General features: G+C 35.3%; 1 protein-coding gene across 1 annotated transcript in view; it reads left to right on the forward strand.

Annotated features, from left to right (window-relative positions):
- The window catches only part of USP14 (ubiquitin specific peptidase 14), a 37,923-nt gene that overhangs the window by 11,864 nt on the left and 8,912 nt on the right, over positions 1-17,147 (forward strand). The window contains exons 4-13 of the mRNA XM_069568916.1: positions 4,041-4,145; positions 5,042-5,145; positions 9,177-9,235; positions 9,790-9,920; positions 10,805-10,885; positions 11,260-11,345; positions 12,659-12,773; positions 15,209-15,274; positions 15,423-15,515; positions 16,442-16,570. Of these exons, the coding sequence (XP_069425017.1) occupies positions 4,041-4,145; positions 5,042-5,145; positions 9,177-9,235; positions 9,790-9,920; positions 10,805-10,885; positions 11,260-11,345; positions 12,659-12,773; positions 15,209-15,274; positions 15,423-15,515; positions 16,442-16,570 (969 nt within the window). The remainder of the gene's footprint in view (positions 1-4,040; positions 4,146-5,041; positions 5,146-9,176; positions 9,236-9,789; positions 9,921-10,804; positions 10,886-11,259; positions 11,346-12,658; positions 12,774-15,208; positions 15,275-15,422; positions 15,516-16,441; positions 16,571-17,147) is intronic.

Below are 17,147 nucleotides of genomic sequence, written 5' to 3' on the forward strand. Positions count from 1 at the left end.
GCTGGATTTAGTTTTCTCATATTTCAAAAGATATTTTTATGTGTTGATGAGGCATATTAGTGGTTTTGTTTTGCATTATCCTCACTTTGTCATCAAGAGTTATGTGGGACACTCATTTAAAAGAGTTGGAATGTATTTCCTTTCTATTTTCTGAATGAGTTGGTGTGAGATTGGTATTATTTTCTGTAAATATTTGAAATAAGTTACCAATACATTACATCTGGATTTGGGTTTTCTTCACGGGAATTTGATATTGTTTCTCTAGTAGACACTAGGCTATTTTGATTTTTTTTTTAATGTTTTTGCGTTTAAAGTGTTTTTAATGTTTTAATGTTTAATGTGTTTTTTTAAATATTTTTCTTTCGAGGAATTTGCTTATTTTAAATACGTTGAATTTATTGACATAAAGTTGTTCCTAGTGTCTGAAATAATTGTTAGTTATCCTATTAGATCATCGTTATTTATCGATGATCCTTCTTATTTCTGTTATTAATAAAAATATTTTGATCAGTGTTGGTAAGGATTTATCATAAGTCTGTTTGATTTTTGACTTTGCTGATTTTACATATTGCCCATTTTCTATTTTGTTGATATTTACTCTTATTTTTTTCTCTTTGGAGTTTAAGTTACTTCATTTTCTTGCTCTTTAAGGTGTATGCCTAGGTTATTGATTTTCTTTAAAAAAATCTATTTTCTTCTTATAGACATTTAAAACTATTATTACTAATTTTTCTTTAAGCACTTGTAGCTGAATCTAGCGGTTGTGTTTTTATTATATATGCTGTGTTTTTGTTATACAGTTAGCGGTTGTGATATGCTGTGTTTTTATTATACAGCTAAAATACTTTCTAAGATACTTTGTGATTTCTCTTTTGAGCCGTGGATTGTTCAGAGCTGTATTTCACTTCCAGTTATATGGGGCTTTTTCTAATAGGTTGTGTTACTTATTTCTAATTTGATTCTGTCATGGTCACGTACACATCCAATATTATTTCCATCCTTTGAAATCTATTGATAACTTGTTTTACTCCTTTCATTTGAATGTTTTCTGTGCTCTTGAAAAAATAAGGTATGCTGCTATTGTTGGGTAAAATGTTCTGTAAATGCCAGTTAGGTCAAGTTGGTGCATAGTCTTCATGTTCTTTCCAGCCTAACTGATGTTCTATGTGTGTCTTTTGTTAAATGTGTCATAATCTCCATCTCTTGTGGATTTGATTGTATCTCTTTTCAGTTGTATCAGTTTAGTTTCGTCTGTTTTTAGGTGCATACATGTATAGGATTGTTAATAGCTCTATGAGTTGACCTTTCATCAAAATGAACTATTCCTCTTTATCCCTGGTAATATTCTTTGCTCTTGAGTTTTTGTAGATTTTTGGTTTGTTTTACAGATTACTTCTAGGTTTTTTTATAGATGTTTATCAGGTTAAGGAAAGTTCTGTTTCTAGTTTGTAGAAAGTTATCATGAATGTGAGTTGAGTTTGTCATATACTTTTTACATATATTTTCAAATGTTAATTTTTTTATCCTTTAATTTCTTAATGCAGTGAACTATACTTCCTTTTAATCAATCTTAATGTATTTTCTTTTAAATATAATTCAGATTCTACTGGTAGTATTTTGTTAAAATTATTTTTGTGTTTCTCTGTGTGAAAAACACGGTCTGTAGTTTCTTGGACTGTCTGAGTCTTGCTGTCAGTGTAATGTTTGTCTTATAAAATGAGTCAAAAGTGAGTCCTATGTCCCCTTTTTTCTGAAAGAGTTCATATTCTGAAACTGTTGCAGAAAATTCTCTAGTGATGTTCTCTAGGCTTGGAGCTTTGTTTGTGGGAAGACATTTAATTAAGAATTTAGGGTCTTTAATAAATGTAGGACTCTTCAGATGTTACATTTTTTTTTTACACCAGTTTTGGTAATTTGTGTTTTTTAGGTAGTTGGTCTGTTTAGTTTCAGTTGTTGAATTGATGGCATACTATGCTCTTAATAACCTTTAATTCTAGACTCTCTAGTGCTATCATTTCAACATCCCCTCCTACCCTGCTCTGTAGTGGCAAATTGTGATTTCTTGCTCATTGTCTCTGTCACCTAGGGAGAAGTTGTTTAGTTTCATTGATTTCCCCTACTCCTCATAGAGTCAACTTTTGCTTGTTCATTTGTTATTTTATTGATTTTTCCCTCTTTGCTCTATTTCCTCCTTTCACTTTGATTTTAATATATACTTGTGCTAGCTTCTTAAGGTAAAGCTTATTTGATTTATTAATTTTAGGCCTTTTTTGTTTTCTGCTTTGCCCATTTTTCTGTTGTATCCATATACACTGATTTTTTTTTTTTTTTTTTAGTTTGTCAAAATTGTGATTGTCATAATGGGGAAGTTTTAAGGTTTATACAGTTATTGTCATTAGTCTTTTCATCTTTTATGTCATTTCTAGAAAAACCTTCCAAAATGGCAAGATTTTTTAAAAATTAACTTGGATGTTTTATAATTGTTTTATTTTATTTACATTTAAGTCCTCAATTTGTAATTCATTTTGGGCATGGCATGTCATAAGGTAAAGAGCTAGAATATTTTTCTAAATTATTATCAATATTCTTCAAATGTAATCTGTTAATAATTTTAAAGATATTGTTTTAGTCTTCTTTTTCAGAAATTTCTTAGCTGTTTTCATGGGCATGAGTTTATTGCATGAATGAATCATTTTGTAAGGTCTCAGAAAGGGATTTGATTAAATTTATATAATAATTTGGAATCACATCTTTATAGTAATTTTTCCAGTCCAGAAATTTGTTGTGTCCTTCAGCTTATTTAGATGTTTTTTAATGTTCTTATGTAAAGCTTTATAGTTTTCTTGTTAAAATATTATATATTTCTTATTATGCTTACTCTTAGATTATTTGGTATTCATTCTTTTCAGTTGTATTTCTAGCTGACTGTTGCTAGTATATTCTTCAACTATTTGGTTTTCCTGAGACAGTTGTCTTTGGAAAAAAATTCTTTAGTGATTGCTTAGTACTCCTTTGCTATTATCTTATAGAAAGTATAAGTAAAAATAATAGGTGATAGAATGATTGTCCATAGGTACTTATAAGGCTTGAGTTTGTTGACCTTATTTATTTCCTAATTTAATGATCTATATATTTTTATCTTATTGGTCTTTCTTAAAAAATACATTTTTCTGACTTTTCTCCCCTGTTTTATACCTCTCTACCCTCTTTGTCTCACGTGTTCATGTCTTCCAATTAAGATACTGAGTACGATGTTCACGTTTCAAGATTATATGAGTTTTAGGGTGACAGTCTTCTTTGTTCTATTGTGTGGAATGTTACATCTGTATTAAATGAGTATTTCCTTAGGTTAATAATATGTAGAATTATAAAATTGGACATTTTGAACTAATTTATATATTTGACTTGATGATTTCCAACAATGGAGATTTTTCTGTTCAGTTGTAAATAATGGTTACAGTTACAGAATAGACTTTCATAGGAATATTACCACTGCTTAGTGTGTTATGGAGAGAAATGATGCCACTAAAGATGAGTGATTGAAGAAGTCTCTCCTTTCCACTATTGAAAACATTCTCAGCTTTGTGACAGTGTTTTTGTCCTTAGCTTTATTGAGGTATAAATAAAATACAGTATATAGAGAGTAAAATTCACCTACTTTAGAGTTTCATGGATTTGGTTAACTTTATGCAGTCATGTCATTACTCCTACAGTCAAGATACAGATGTTCCAGCATTTCGCAGGTGACCTTTGGCCTGAAGCAGCACCCTAGCATTTCATGATTTTTAGTGTATTTACAGAGTTGTGTAACCTTCACCACAGTCTGATTTTGGAATATTTTCGTCACCCCAGAAAGAAATGTGTTCCCATTTCCAGACACTCTTTTTTCCCATCTTCAGCCCTTGCAACCACTGACCTGTCTAGATTGACCTTTTCTGATACACAGAAGCATGTGATGTATGTTTTTCTGTGTCTGACTTATTTCCTTGAACATAAACATGGTCAGCTTTTGAGTTTTCATGATTTTTTTTTTTTTACAGGGAATGACTGTACTAATGATGGGGTCAGCAGATGCTCTTCCTGAGGAACCCTCAGCTAAAACTGTCTTTGTAGAAGACATGACAGAAGAACAGTTGGCATCTGCTGTAAGACATGCCACATTTTATATACCTGATTATTACTTTTTAAGAAGTACAGTTAGTAAGATGACTTTCAAAAAGTAGTATCTGCGCATTTTGAAGATTTAATCGACATCAGGATGCATGTTATCAGCAGTAAACCAGAGTTTAGTTTTTGAAATTGGCTCATGGGATCCTTTTCTAATTGAACAATTCATTACGAAGTCATTTATATCTGTAATAAAGGCGTCTGGCAGACAGTGCTGTTAAAGTGTTTACTGTTATTTTCTGGCAAAACAAGCTTAAAGAAGTTACACAGTTTAAATGCTGGGATATTTAAATTCTCAAAACCTTCCATGGTAAAAATACATACAGTTTATCCTTAATTTAAGAATGCAGTGTTGGTTTAGAAACTGGCCAACACATTCTTGCCAAATATTATTGTTATTATTGTTTCTGCTGCCCAGCGTTTATATAGTACCGTTCATTTTTGGAATTGTTTCCTTTTTTTAAAAAATTTGTTTATTTACTTTGGCTGTGCCCGGTCTTTGTTGGGGCATGTGGGATCCAGGTCCCTGGCCAGAGATTGAACCTGGGTGTCCTGCATTGGGTGTGCAGAGTCTTAGCCACTGGACCACATGGGAAGTCTCCTTGAAGTGTTTCAGTATATATTTTGTTACCCTCTTCTAGGGATAAACCTGCAGAGGAGGCAGGACTGATAAAATTCTTTATTTTCACGACAGGAATTAAAACACAAAATGATTGTCAGCATGATGCAAGTACAACTTTTTTTGTTAGGAAAATAAAACGTTGGTGTGGAATATAAATTGGTGTGAGTCGGTAAACCATTTGCTTCAAAGTGCTTAATGATTTATATATGCCGTGTCATTCTATAAAACTGATTTAATCCTTTTCCCTACCAGATGGAATTACCATGTGGATTGACAAACCTTGGCAATACTTGTTACATGAATGCTACAGTTCAGTGTATTCGTTCTGTGCCTGAACTCAAAGATGCCCTTAAAAGGTAAGACAAAAGAGAGATTGTTTTATGTCTTTTTTGGGTAAAGAAGGTTCACATTTGGATGAATAGTATTCTTTTGCACTTCTCTATATATTTATTTAGCAGCTTAGTTGTGATATAATTCATTTATCAAAAATTCATCCTGTTCATGTGTTCAATTAGTTGGTCTTTATTATATTCACAAGAGTATGCAAGTATTCCACAGTCTAATTTCAGAATACGCCCCTGCCTAGAAAAAAGCCTCATACTTGCTTGTTATACCTTTCCCAACTCCAGCTCTAGGCAACCATTAGTATACTTTTTGTCCTACAGATTTGCTAATTCTGGACATTTCATATTAATGGGGTCATACACTATATGGTCTTTTTGTGACTGGCTTCTTTTACTTAGCATACTGTTTTCTAGGTTTATCCATATTGTAGCATGTAAGGTCTACCCTGGTGGCTCAGATGGTAAAGAATCCACCTGCAGTGCGGGAGACTGGGTTCGATCCCTGGGTTGGGACGATCCCCTGGAGGAGGGCATGGCAGCCCTCTCCAGTATTCTTGCCTGGAGACTCCCATGGACAGAGGAGCCTGGTGGGCTGCAGTCTGTGGGGTCGCAGAGTCAGACGTGACTTGAGTGACGAAGCACGCGTAGCATGTATCAGTCCTTCACTGCTTTTAATGACTGAATAGTATTCCACTGTGGCTATGCTGTGTTTGGCTATCCAGTCGTCAGTTGATGGACATTCGGATTGTTTCCACGTTTTAGCTGGTATAAGTGATGCTGCAGTGAACATTCAAGCACAGGTTTTTGTGCAGATGAGTTGTTTTCATTTCTCTTGGTTGTGAGCAGGTTGCTTGTTCACATGGCAACTCTATCAAACAACATTTGAGAAACTGCCAAACTGTTTTCCAAAGTACCATTTTACATCCTCTCCAGCAGTGCTCGAGAGCTCCCAATTTCTTTGCTTCTGTGCTAGTCTTTTTAAACAATATTCAGATTTATTAAACAAGTTTTTAAAAGCTCTAGGCCGTTGTGTATAGTGCTGCTATAAACATTGCGGTGCATGTATCTTTTTGAATTTAGTTTTGTCCAGATATATGCTTAGGAGTGGGATTGCTGGATCATATGGTAGCTCTATTTTTCGTTTTCTAAGGAACCTTCATAAAGTTTTCCACAGTGGCTGCACCTACTTACATTCCCATCAACAATGAGGAGGGTTCCCTTTCTGTACACCATCTCCAGCCTTTGTTATATGAAGACTTTTTAATGATGGCCAGGACTGTTGTTAAGGTGGTACCTCATTGTAGCTTTGATCTGCATCTCTCTAATAATTAGAAAACTTGAGCATCTTTTCTGTGTCATCTATATGTCTCTGTAGAAATGTCTGTATAGGTCTTCTGCCCATTTTTGGATTGAGTTGGCTTTTTTTGCTGGTAAGTTCAATGAGCTATTTGTATATTCTGGAAATTGATCCCTTGTCGGTTGCGTCATTTGCAAATATTTTCTCCCATTCTTTTCATTTTGCTTATGGCCTTCTTGGCTGTGCAAAACCCATTTGTTTTTAATAATTGAATTATACAGAAACATGTAGAAATGATTTATCCCAGAATGAACACATCCCTGTAACCAACATGGATCAACAGAATCCTGTTAGTACTCTGAAAATTCCCTCACCAATCCCTTCCAGTCCACGGCCCCTACCCTTCTTTCCACAGTTGTATTCACCTGACCTCATAGAGTAATTTTGCTTTTTTTGAACTCTGAACTCTGAGTGAACAGAAACATCATATTATATATTGTTTGAGTCTGGCTGTGTTTGGCTTTTCCATGTTGTGTGTGTGTGTTCATTTTTGTTCATGCCGTAGACTCCACCACTGTATGCGTGTACTACCAAATAGTTATTCTTTTTGCTGTCGATGAACATTTGAGTTGATCTGATCTATGATTGATTGGTAGTGAATATTTCACAAATGATTAAAATATAGTCAAGACATCCTCTTTTTGTAGGTGATCAAGTATAATATGCATTAAGTTTATTACATTCAGATTGTCTATATCATTTTTTTATTTATTGACTTGACAAAGATTGGGAAAAGTACTCTGTTGGTTCTTTTGTCTGTAAACACTCAGTATTTTTATCTGTTAAACCTCTCAGTACTTGTGTCCATTGTTCCTCTTCTCTAATTAATGGTTTTTCTTTGTAAAGTTCATTATGAATGTTGTTTGGCTGATTGGATAGTCTTACCTTAATTAGGAATTATATATTTTCTTGGCATTATATTGACAGTTTTGGGGAGATGGTGTTAAATTATCTATGATCTTCCTATTTCCAGTTATTAAAAAGAGATTGATAATTCATTAATGCATCTTTTGTCATAAATGTCGAATCGTTACATCCTGTGTATGGCTATGTGAATGCTTGTGTATGCATGCTTAATTGTGTTGGACTTTTTGCGACCTTATGGACTGTAGCCCACCAGGTTTCCAGGTTCCTGGAAAATACGGAATTTTCCAGGCAAGAATACTGGAGCACATTGACATTTCCTTCCCTGGGGATCTTCCTGACCAGGGATTGAACCTACGTCTCCTAAGTCTGCTACACTGGCAGGCAGATCCTTTACCAGATCAGCCACCGGGAAGGCCCCTGGTACCTGTAGCTAGATGTAAATTCATAACAGCAGCCCGTTATGTGATGACATGGTTCAGTGATGTTATGGGATGCACTTGCTTTATGAGTACTTCATTTTAACTTCAGAAGTGCCCTTTAAAAGTGCTAAAGTGTCTGACAGGGAAACTGTTACGATTTTTAATTTTTTAATGAGCATATATAATTTAGGGGCCTTCCCTGGTGGCTCAGCAGTAAAAGAATCTGCCTGCTAATGCAGGAGACATGGGTTTGATCCCTGGGTCGGGAAGATCCCCTGGAGAAGGAAATGGCAACCTGCTCCAGTATTCTTGCCTGGAGAATTGAAGCCCATGGAAAGAGAAGCCTGGTGGGCTATAGTCCGTGGGGTTGCAAAGAGCTGGACACAACTGAGTAACTAACACTTTCACGGATTATTGTATATTAAAAAATTACAAATATTTTAGTTATAGGAGTTTCCAAAAGATCTAAACACGTTAAAAAAAAAATAAGACTCTTCAATTAAATATAATTTAACATTTTCTGTGACCTCTTTCATTCACTTATATAAGCACAGAGTTTTTGTTTTGTTTTAATTGAAATATAATTTATCTAGTGAAAGGTATGCATCTTAAGTGTTGGATGTGAACAATTTTGACAAATTCTATATGACTCATCTTACAGTCAAATTAATGGAACATTGTTATCATCTCAGGTTAGTGTTGTATTGTACCTTTTCCTGGTCAGCTGCTCAGCTCTTCCCCATTGCCCGGTGTTTAATATTATCTGAATGAAATATTTAAGTAGATATGGTGGTTTGAATATTTCCTTGGGTGACCAGTCCTTTGTACTGCTGTAGATTAACTGAGATTCATAAAAATGAATTTAGAAATCAGAAACTCCTCGAATAGAGGAGCCTGACAGACTACAGTCCATAGGGTCACAGTTAGTGCATGCGTGCACACACACACACCCCTCATTTTATAGGTGAGGAAAATGACTTGAAATTTATTTTGTGTTTATAAGAAATTAGTGCTGAATGTAGGCTTATTGATTTCCATTTAATGTTTTTGATCCAAAGCTTTTTTCTTCATTTCTGAAATTATATTTTGTTTTCTTTGTAATAATGGACATTAAATATGTACCTTTTTGTTATGCACAGTTTGTAGAAAATATTATAGATAAGTTAAGACAGGGGAAAGAATGTAAAGTAGGCTTCATTTACCTAAATTCCACTTTTTCTTGGCAGTCGTTTTTGCCCATATTTTTCTTAAAGGAACCAAGACTGGAAGAGAAGTAAAAATGGTGGGGACAGCTCAGGGAAGCTTACAGTTGAGGGTGTCAGTGTCCTAATGAGCCCTTTGAACTTGTTTCTTCCCGTCTGAGTTTCAGAATCTCTCTAACTCTGTCCTACTGCTCATAGGTATGCAGGCGCCTTGAGAGCTTCAGGAGAGATGGCGTCAGCACAGTACATTACTGCAGGTCAGTATCTGTATATTCTACCAAAAGTGTTTACTGAATACTTGCCTTCAAAATCAGAGAAGGCAAGTTAGTTTTAAAAGTGTTCAGGAAGTATGTTTAAGGATTTAAACATATTTCAGATTGCAGTATTCAGGAGTTCAGTGCAAGGCAACGAAGTGTAGGCTTAAAGGGAGGAGTATTGGGAGTGGCTACCTAATGTCATTTGTAGCAGTTAAGCCTGTTTGATTCCTGGGCAGAAGTTGTGTGTTCTCTGTGCTGAATGAATATACACTGCTTTGTTAGGAAGGCAAAGGCTGTCATTGGATAGAGAGATTTAGTGCACCAGCCAGAAGTTGTTTATAGCTAGTTATTGCATTATGAAGTCTTCTGATGAGTTCTTTAAGATTTAAAAACAATTTTTTTTTTCTTATTAGGGATCCAGCAATTGCAAAAGGAATAGATATACTTAAAAATAATAAGCAGTTCTTTATTAATTGAGAATTAATTTACAGTATCTTTCATTTATATTAACTATGTCACTATTTTACTAAGCAGGTATTTGCTTTGTTTTTAAGCCCTTAGAGATTTGTTTGATTCCATGGATAAAACTTCTTCTAGTATTCCACCAATTATTCTACTGCAATTTTTGCACATGGCTTTTCCACAGTTTGCAGAGAAGGGTGAACAAGGACAGTATCTTCAGCAGGTAATCAGGGCAAGCGTTCTGTGGTTTTCATTTTGTACGTGTAAAACTTAGGTGTTCTACACTGACTTACTAAGCTCTATTTGGAAATACAAGTGCCTGTCCCCTCTAGTTCACACCACCATTATCTCTTGCCTGGAGAGGTGCAGTAGTCTGGTAACTGACCGTCTTGCTTCTGCCCTCTCTGGCGCTTCTCTACATAGCCCCCAGAGTCCTTTAAAGAATGTAAGATTATGTTGGTTCCCTTGTTTTCTGTCTGGGTTCTAAACAGTCTCCTGCCTGCCTGCCTTTCCTGCCTTGTCATGTACCACTGTTCCCCTTGCAGTTCTCTCCAGATACACTGGCTTCCTTGCTATTTAAAAAAAGAACTCTCCACACATCCTCTTTCTGTAGGGCCTTGGCTATTTTTCCTTTGGCCATCAGATAGGCATGTGCCTTGCCTCCTCCCCTCATTCAGGTCTCATGGCTCAAATGTCAAGGCATCAGAGAGGCTTTCCTTGATAGTCCTACTGAAAGAGCACACTCCTCTTTCCCTAATCACTTCCTACTCCCATATTGCTTTTTTTTTTCTTTTGAATTTGTTCTGTTTTGTTTGTTTATGTTCCCCACTAGGACTTTTTTCTACTCTGTTGACTGCTATGTAGTCCTTGTATCTAGGATGGTGTTTAGCATAATGAGTTCACTAAACATCTCTTGAATGAATAAACAAACTATTCTGGAATGCTTCATTGTTTTGAAGGTCATAAAATATTTAATTTGGCTTAATATTTAAAACAAAACAACTTTCTTCCCCTTCCCTAAGGAAACAGTAATTATTTTGGAAGTATTTTGTGAATCAAACACTATATCCGCCAGGATTAGTTACTGTGTCACTTTTTAAATTACAGGATGCTAATGAGTGTTGGGTACAAATGATGCGAGTATTACAGCAGAAATTGGAAGCTATAGAGGATGATACTGTTAAAGAGGTAATTGAAATATATTTGTGTAGGCTTTGAGTTTCCATTCCATCCCACCCTAAAAGTCTTGAAGTAAGTTCATCTTAATAGATAGACATGTCCTTGAATACTTGAGATAAATGAATCTGTAGTTGGAATTTGACAACTTGCATTTGACGCTTGAATTCAATGTATTATTCACTGAATTTAATCCATTGTGCTTACGCAGCATCTGTAATTTTTTGGTAATATTTTTTGATCAGTAGAAAGGTTTTGCAGACAGGGATTACATTTAAAAAAAAAACTTAAATATGCATTACTAAACTGGATTGTGTGGGAGGTGATGTACATTAATATCCATGTGAAGTAAAATTGGAATTTTTATTTCATCTAAATTTTTGCAGACAGATTCTTCATCTGCATCAGCAGTGACACCTTCTAAAAAGAAAAGTTTAATTGATCAGTTCTTTGGAGTTGAATTTGAGACGACGTATCCTTATAAGCCAAGATTCATATAAACTGTAATCATAACTTACTGAATATGAATTGGTATAAATAGTATTGTTGACTGGAGTGGTGGATGGGATACGAAGGGAAATTCTTTAGAGGTTTTTATGGTTAAAAAATATGGAAATTAGGAATTTGAAAAAATACCCATTGGAGTGATCTTGAAGTTTTTAGATAAATGGACTCTTTAAGGACATTCATTATTTTTTCCTAAGAATATCTTCAACAGAATGCCTCATTAATTCACCTCACAGAGAATTAATTTTTAATTGTATGAAATGGGATAAATCAGCAAAATTACATACATGAAATGGAAGCAATTAATAAACATGAATTTAGCAGAGCAGCATTTTCTAGATCATGGGTAGATGTTTATCTTTGAGTTATTAAGACCATTTTAAGACTATATAAATACCAAGTTATTTGCTGAGAGTTTATCCTATTTTACACATTCATTAATCCATATTGTTGGTAAGTGAATGAGCATTTTTTTTTAAAGGCTTAAAATGTATTTTAATAAGTTCATGTTGCATTATTTCATTTCTCAGAAAAACTTCAAAGGTATTAGGGACAAATCAAACATGGTACACCAATAAAAAATGCACAGCATAACTACCTAAGATAGGCAAAGCTAAGAGCTACCGTCTGACATTCAGCATACAGCAACCCTGTTCTCAAGATTGTACTAGGCCTATCAAAGCTGTGAATGGCAACATCACAGACACAAAAGGGCCATTTCTGGGTTGTCCTTACCCAAGAAAAAGATGGAGGCAAGTTTAACACAAGATTTTTTAAAGATATACTAAATGAAAATCTCTAAGAGAAAATGTCTTCCTTGGGACATGAAAGGGTAATATATGGGACATAACAGAACCGTATGTATGTTGTCTGTGACCTCTGTGGACATGTGCCTGAATTCCCACCTGGGAGTGATTGGAACAGTGGGGCCAAGGTCATTGGGGGATGTTTCGTTTTTGTGGTATATGTGGCAGGATCTCTGGGGTAAGACAGTGCACTAAGTCGTGTCCAACTCTTGTGACCCCATGGACTGTAGCCTGCCAGGCTCCTCTGTCTACAGGATTCTCCAGGCAAGAATACTGGAGTGGGTTGCCATTTCCTTCTCCAGTGAATGAGCATTTTTAAGTATTGAAATGAATCTCTGCTGGGAGACTGAAATGTTTTAAATACCAGTGAATGATGTTATTAATTTTAAAAGCATTGGGATAGCTTATTTTGTTAGAGATTATATAGCAAATTGAATGGCTGTTGGCATATTCCTTAACTTACTTTGCACAGCATGAAATGTACAGAATCTGAAGAAGAAGAAGTCACTAAAGGAAAGGAAAGTCAGCTTCAGCTTAGCTGTTTCATCAATCAAGAAGTCAAGTATCTTTTTACAGGACTTAAGTTGGTAAGGACAATTGCAGTTTATCCACGTGGTTTGTGGATTCTTTTATTTGCAAATACACCTACTTGCTAACTTTTGTTTGTAACCCCAGTACTCCTGGTTCTTTCCTGGTCACCTGTAGACATGCGCAAGGTGGCAAAAATTCTGAGATGTGTGACTCACCCTGTCTCACCTGAGGTCCTCTGCCTTCTAGTTTCAGTGGGAACTAGTATGCATCTTGCAATAATTTCATTGCCACGTTTCTTGAATTTTTGTGCGTTTGTAGGCGATCTTGCTGTGGATAGTGGCCTTCTGGCATGCTGCTGCAGTGCTGTCTGGTGTCCTAAGTGCAGGAAGGTGGTGATGGCCTTAAGGAGAGAATAACGTTGATTAGATCAGCTTCATTCAGGGTTGAGTTACAGTGTACTTGGCTGTGAGTTCAGTGTTATTGCGTCAACAGTGTGTGTTAAGGTGTCATTACACAGCAGAAAGACTCATAAAACAAGGCTTTATATTGATGGGTTGACAAAAATGTTATGACCAGAGGCTCGATGGAGGCCCCTGGGGGCATTGTACTGAGGATATGTTAATACTGGCGAGATAGACGCTGGGATTGGCCCGTGCAGATGAGGGCCTGTAGACATTCTGCCGTTGCACTAGATTGCAGTTGAGGCCCTAGAATTTAAGTGACTTTATTGGTTTGTGGCAAAGCCAGATCTAAAACTTGGTTCTCTCACTATTCAGTTATTTCTGTCTCCCCACTGTCATACTAAAGAACCTATTCTAGTGGGCACATTGGTAAAATAGAACAATTTTGCTTGCCTGTCATTTATTTGATAGTTTGGGGGAATATGTACATCTCTCTTAATTTTTTTTTTTAAACGTTGGCTGCACCTTGCAGCTTATGGGATCTTAGTTCTCCCACTAGGAATTGAACTCATGCCCCCTTAACAATGAAAGCTGAGTCCTAAGCACTGGACCACCAGGGAATTCCTCAGTATTCCTAAGTATGTACATCTTTTGAAGGCTAGGCAGTGAATTGGGGCAAGTTTCATGGCATCAAAATGTTAATTGGAGAGTGTGGGGTAGAATGTTTTGACAAGGACTTTCCAGGATAGTTTCATAATAATTTTATAAAACTCAATGAAAGCTAAGTATACCTGGAACATCTTGATGATGGTGGATTGATGATAGTAATAAATAGTTAACCTGATCAGTAAGCTCTAGTACATGGGGATGCAAAGAGTTGGACATAGCTGAGCTCATGTTAAAAATTTTACAAAGTACCAGATATGCTTTCATGTTTTCATGAGATGTTAACATTAATTGTCTTGGTAATTTTAGATGCTTTGTCATCATTGGTTTTATCCTTGAGTAATTTTGCTCCACATTTCTTTACCTCTTCATTGTGGAATAAACTTGGTTAAATGTTAAAAACTGACTTCATAGTGATTCCTTTTGTAATGTGGCTAGTTTTAAAAATCAAAGCTGGAACGATTTTTATGCGAGTATAAGATGATTCTTGCTGCTGTTGCTGCTTAGTCACTCAGTTGTGTCTGACTCTTTGCAACTATATGGACTGTAGCCTGTGAGGCTTCCCTGTCCATGGGAATTTCCAAGCATATGGCAGCGGGTTGCCAGTTCCTACTCCAGGGGATCTTCCTGACCTGGGGATCAAACGTGAGTCTCTGGCGTCTCTGCATTGGCAGGTGGATTCTTTACCACTGCCGCCACCTGGGAAGCCCCCAACATGCTTACTGAGCATAGACTGTGTACCAAATAGTTCTCCAGGTTTTCTTCATGTATTAACTCGTGTAATTCTGACACCAGCACTGCAGTGAAGTGCTGTCACTGTCAGTACAGATGATACCCAGAGGGAGACCTGTGTTGCTCAGTGTCACCCAGACTGTAAGGATGGAAAGGCAGACACTGGTTAGAAGATGCAAGGGCTGAAGGCTTTCCCACATCTGTTAGATTAACAGGTTTTCTGTGTTGTGACTTTTCTCAAATTTAACAATAATTGATTGGTTCTGGAAGGCTTAGCTACATAAAACATAAAGAACAAGAGTTACTTATATTCTCTTCCTTTCCCTCTAATACAAATATTCTGACGATCCGTAAGTAGAAGAATACTATGAAAGGTTTCCTTATGTTGTATAAAACACAGTAGAAACTCTCAGAATCTGACCATTTGGATCATAAATTAAAAGACTCAAATATGATTTACATTCTGAAGAGTTCATGCAAATAAAGACAAATTATTTTCATGCCTTTTAAGAACTAAACCATTCTAAAAGCCTTCTTTCTTTGTCTTCATTCACAGTATTTCTCAGGGGTATAAATCTGTTGACATACTATATATTATCTATTAAATAGTTCTAATTTTTTAAAGAATTAAAGATATAATTCTGTATTGCAGAAGACTTTTTTTTAATGTTTGGTCTTCTGTTCTTTTTTAGCGACTTCAGGAAGAAATCACCAAACAGTCTCCCACATTGCAAAGAAATGCTTTGTACATCAAATCTGTAAGTTTTGGAATCCAATTCCATTTAATCGAAAGGTTGATTGCTGGTTAATTAATGTTACCCGGACTTTGTTTTTACCAAACTGAGGAATTAGAAACTTGTGTGGCATTTGCATGTTACAGAATTTCTTTCCATTTTCTCTCCTTAGTCAAAGATCAGCCGATTACCTGCTTACTTAACTATTCAGATGGTTCGATTTTTTTACAAAGAGAAGGAATCTGTGAATGCTAAAGTTCTTAAGGTTAGTAATGATTTACTGTAATAATTATAATTTTTGAAGGTAATTCCTTATTTACAATAGATTTCTTTATTCTTTTAGAACTCACTTCAAAATACTATAGAGAAGTTATTAATATTAGACAAGTGGTTATTAAGCAAGAATATATATTGGAATTGTCTGTTTTCCCTTTTCTTTTAACATATGCATGCCTGCCCCTCAGCCCTGTCCAAGCATCTGATTAAGTGGGGCCTCGGGTCTTATGTTTTTCAAGAGTCCCAGGTAATTCTGATGTATGCCCTCCTTTCCCCAGTAGTACCACTAGACCAGATCCTCAGTTGCAGAGATACCGGTCCAGTAGGTTTGGGGACAGGAGTGGGCTAAGCGGCAATATAACACACTGTATTCTATGTGATTCCTTTCTTCCAGGTGAAAGGAAATTGTTATATTACTGGTGCCCAAAGAATAATCATTTGATGTCAGAGCAAGCCTTATGATTTGTCTGTTTCATTGAACTGTAGCTCTGCAGTGTATCCATAGGGTACACTGATCCTTCGGGAATGGGTATATAATTCTAACCTCTTGAGCTGAATTTCATTAATACATTTTCAGATATACTTAGGGTTGTATAAGCAGGTTAAATGTAGTTGAAGAAATCTGCTAGTATTTCTGAAATGCTTCATTTGTTTAAAATTTTGGTAGCTCCTCTGTAGTTAGTTTGATGGGTTAAAATATTTATGGAGAAGTTGAAAAGAATTTTTGTCTAAAAATTAGGGCCAGATTGAAAATAAGAACTATATTTTCAACTGCCTGGGTCTCCACATGATTTTTACAGGTCTTATTTTCAGCTTTATTTGAATATGAAAGCAGTAATGTAAAAGTGTGATAAATATTTTAAATAACTACCTTTTAAATTCTGTTTGCACTTTTTATTTTTGGCTTGTATATAGGATGTGAAATTTCCTCTTATGTTGGATGTGTATGAACTATGTACACCAGAACTTCAAGAGAAAATGGTTTCTTTTCGATCAAAATTCAAGGATCTAGAGGATAAAAAAGTAAATCAGCAGCCAAAGACAGTAGGTTCTTATTGTTCATTTTCTAACCTTAACATGTTTATCTTTACTCTGTGTTCAGTATTCACTTTATATTGTTAGTCTGTTAGTAATAATGGGTGAATCTATATTTGACATATATATAAATCCTACATGTATTGGTAAAGCCCTTAGAGTTTTAGATATATTTTAGCATAAGGAAAAGGACTCTAGCTATGCTGAATGGGTCCTTTATGATAGAATGAACATAATATTTCCTTTTCCTCTAAAATCTGCAGCTTATATTCTTTTAAAATTTATTTTCTCAAAGCATTTCACATAACATCTTGCCTTGTAAAATTTAGTGTATTTTACTATTTTTTTTGTAAGACATGACATTATCTCCATTTCTTAAAATGGATTGGTATTACAGAATATTGCTTCCTTTATTGCCCACTGTGAGAACTAAAGTAATTATATATTTTAAATTCAGAGAAGGCACAGCTGAATTACATGTTTTCTTGAAAAGGAAAAAGATATTTCCTGGTAACTAGGAATATTTCCAGTGTGATATTACATACCAAATTTTAAAATAAAATTCTGCAGGTTTTGTGTGTGTATT

Source organism: Ovis canadensis, chromosome 23, assembly GCF_042477335.2.
Source record: "Ovis canadensis isolate MfBH-ARS-UI-01 breed Bighorn chromosome 23, ARS-UI_OviCan_v2, whole genome shotgun sequence".
In the NCBI taxonomy this organism is placed as follows: Eukaryota; Metazoa; Chordata; class Mammalia; order Artiodactyla; family Bovidae; genus Ovis; species Ovis canadensis.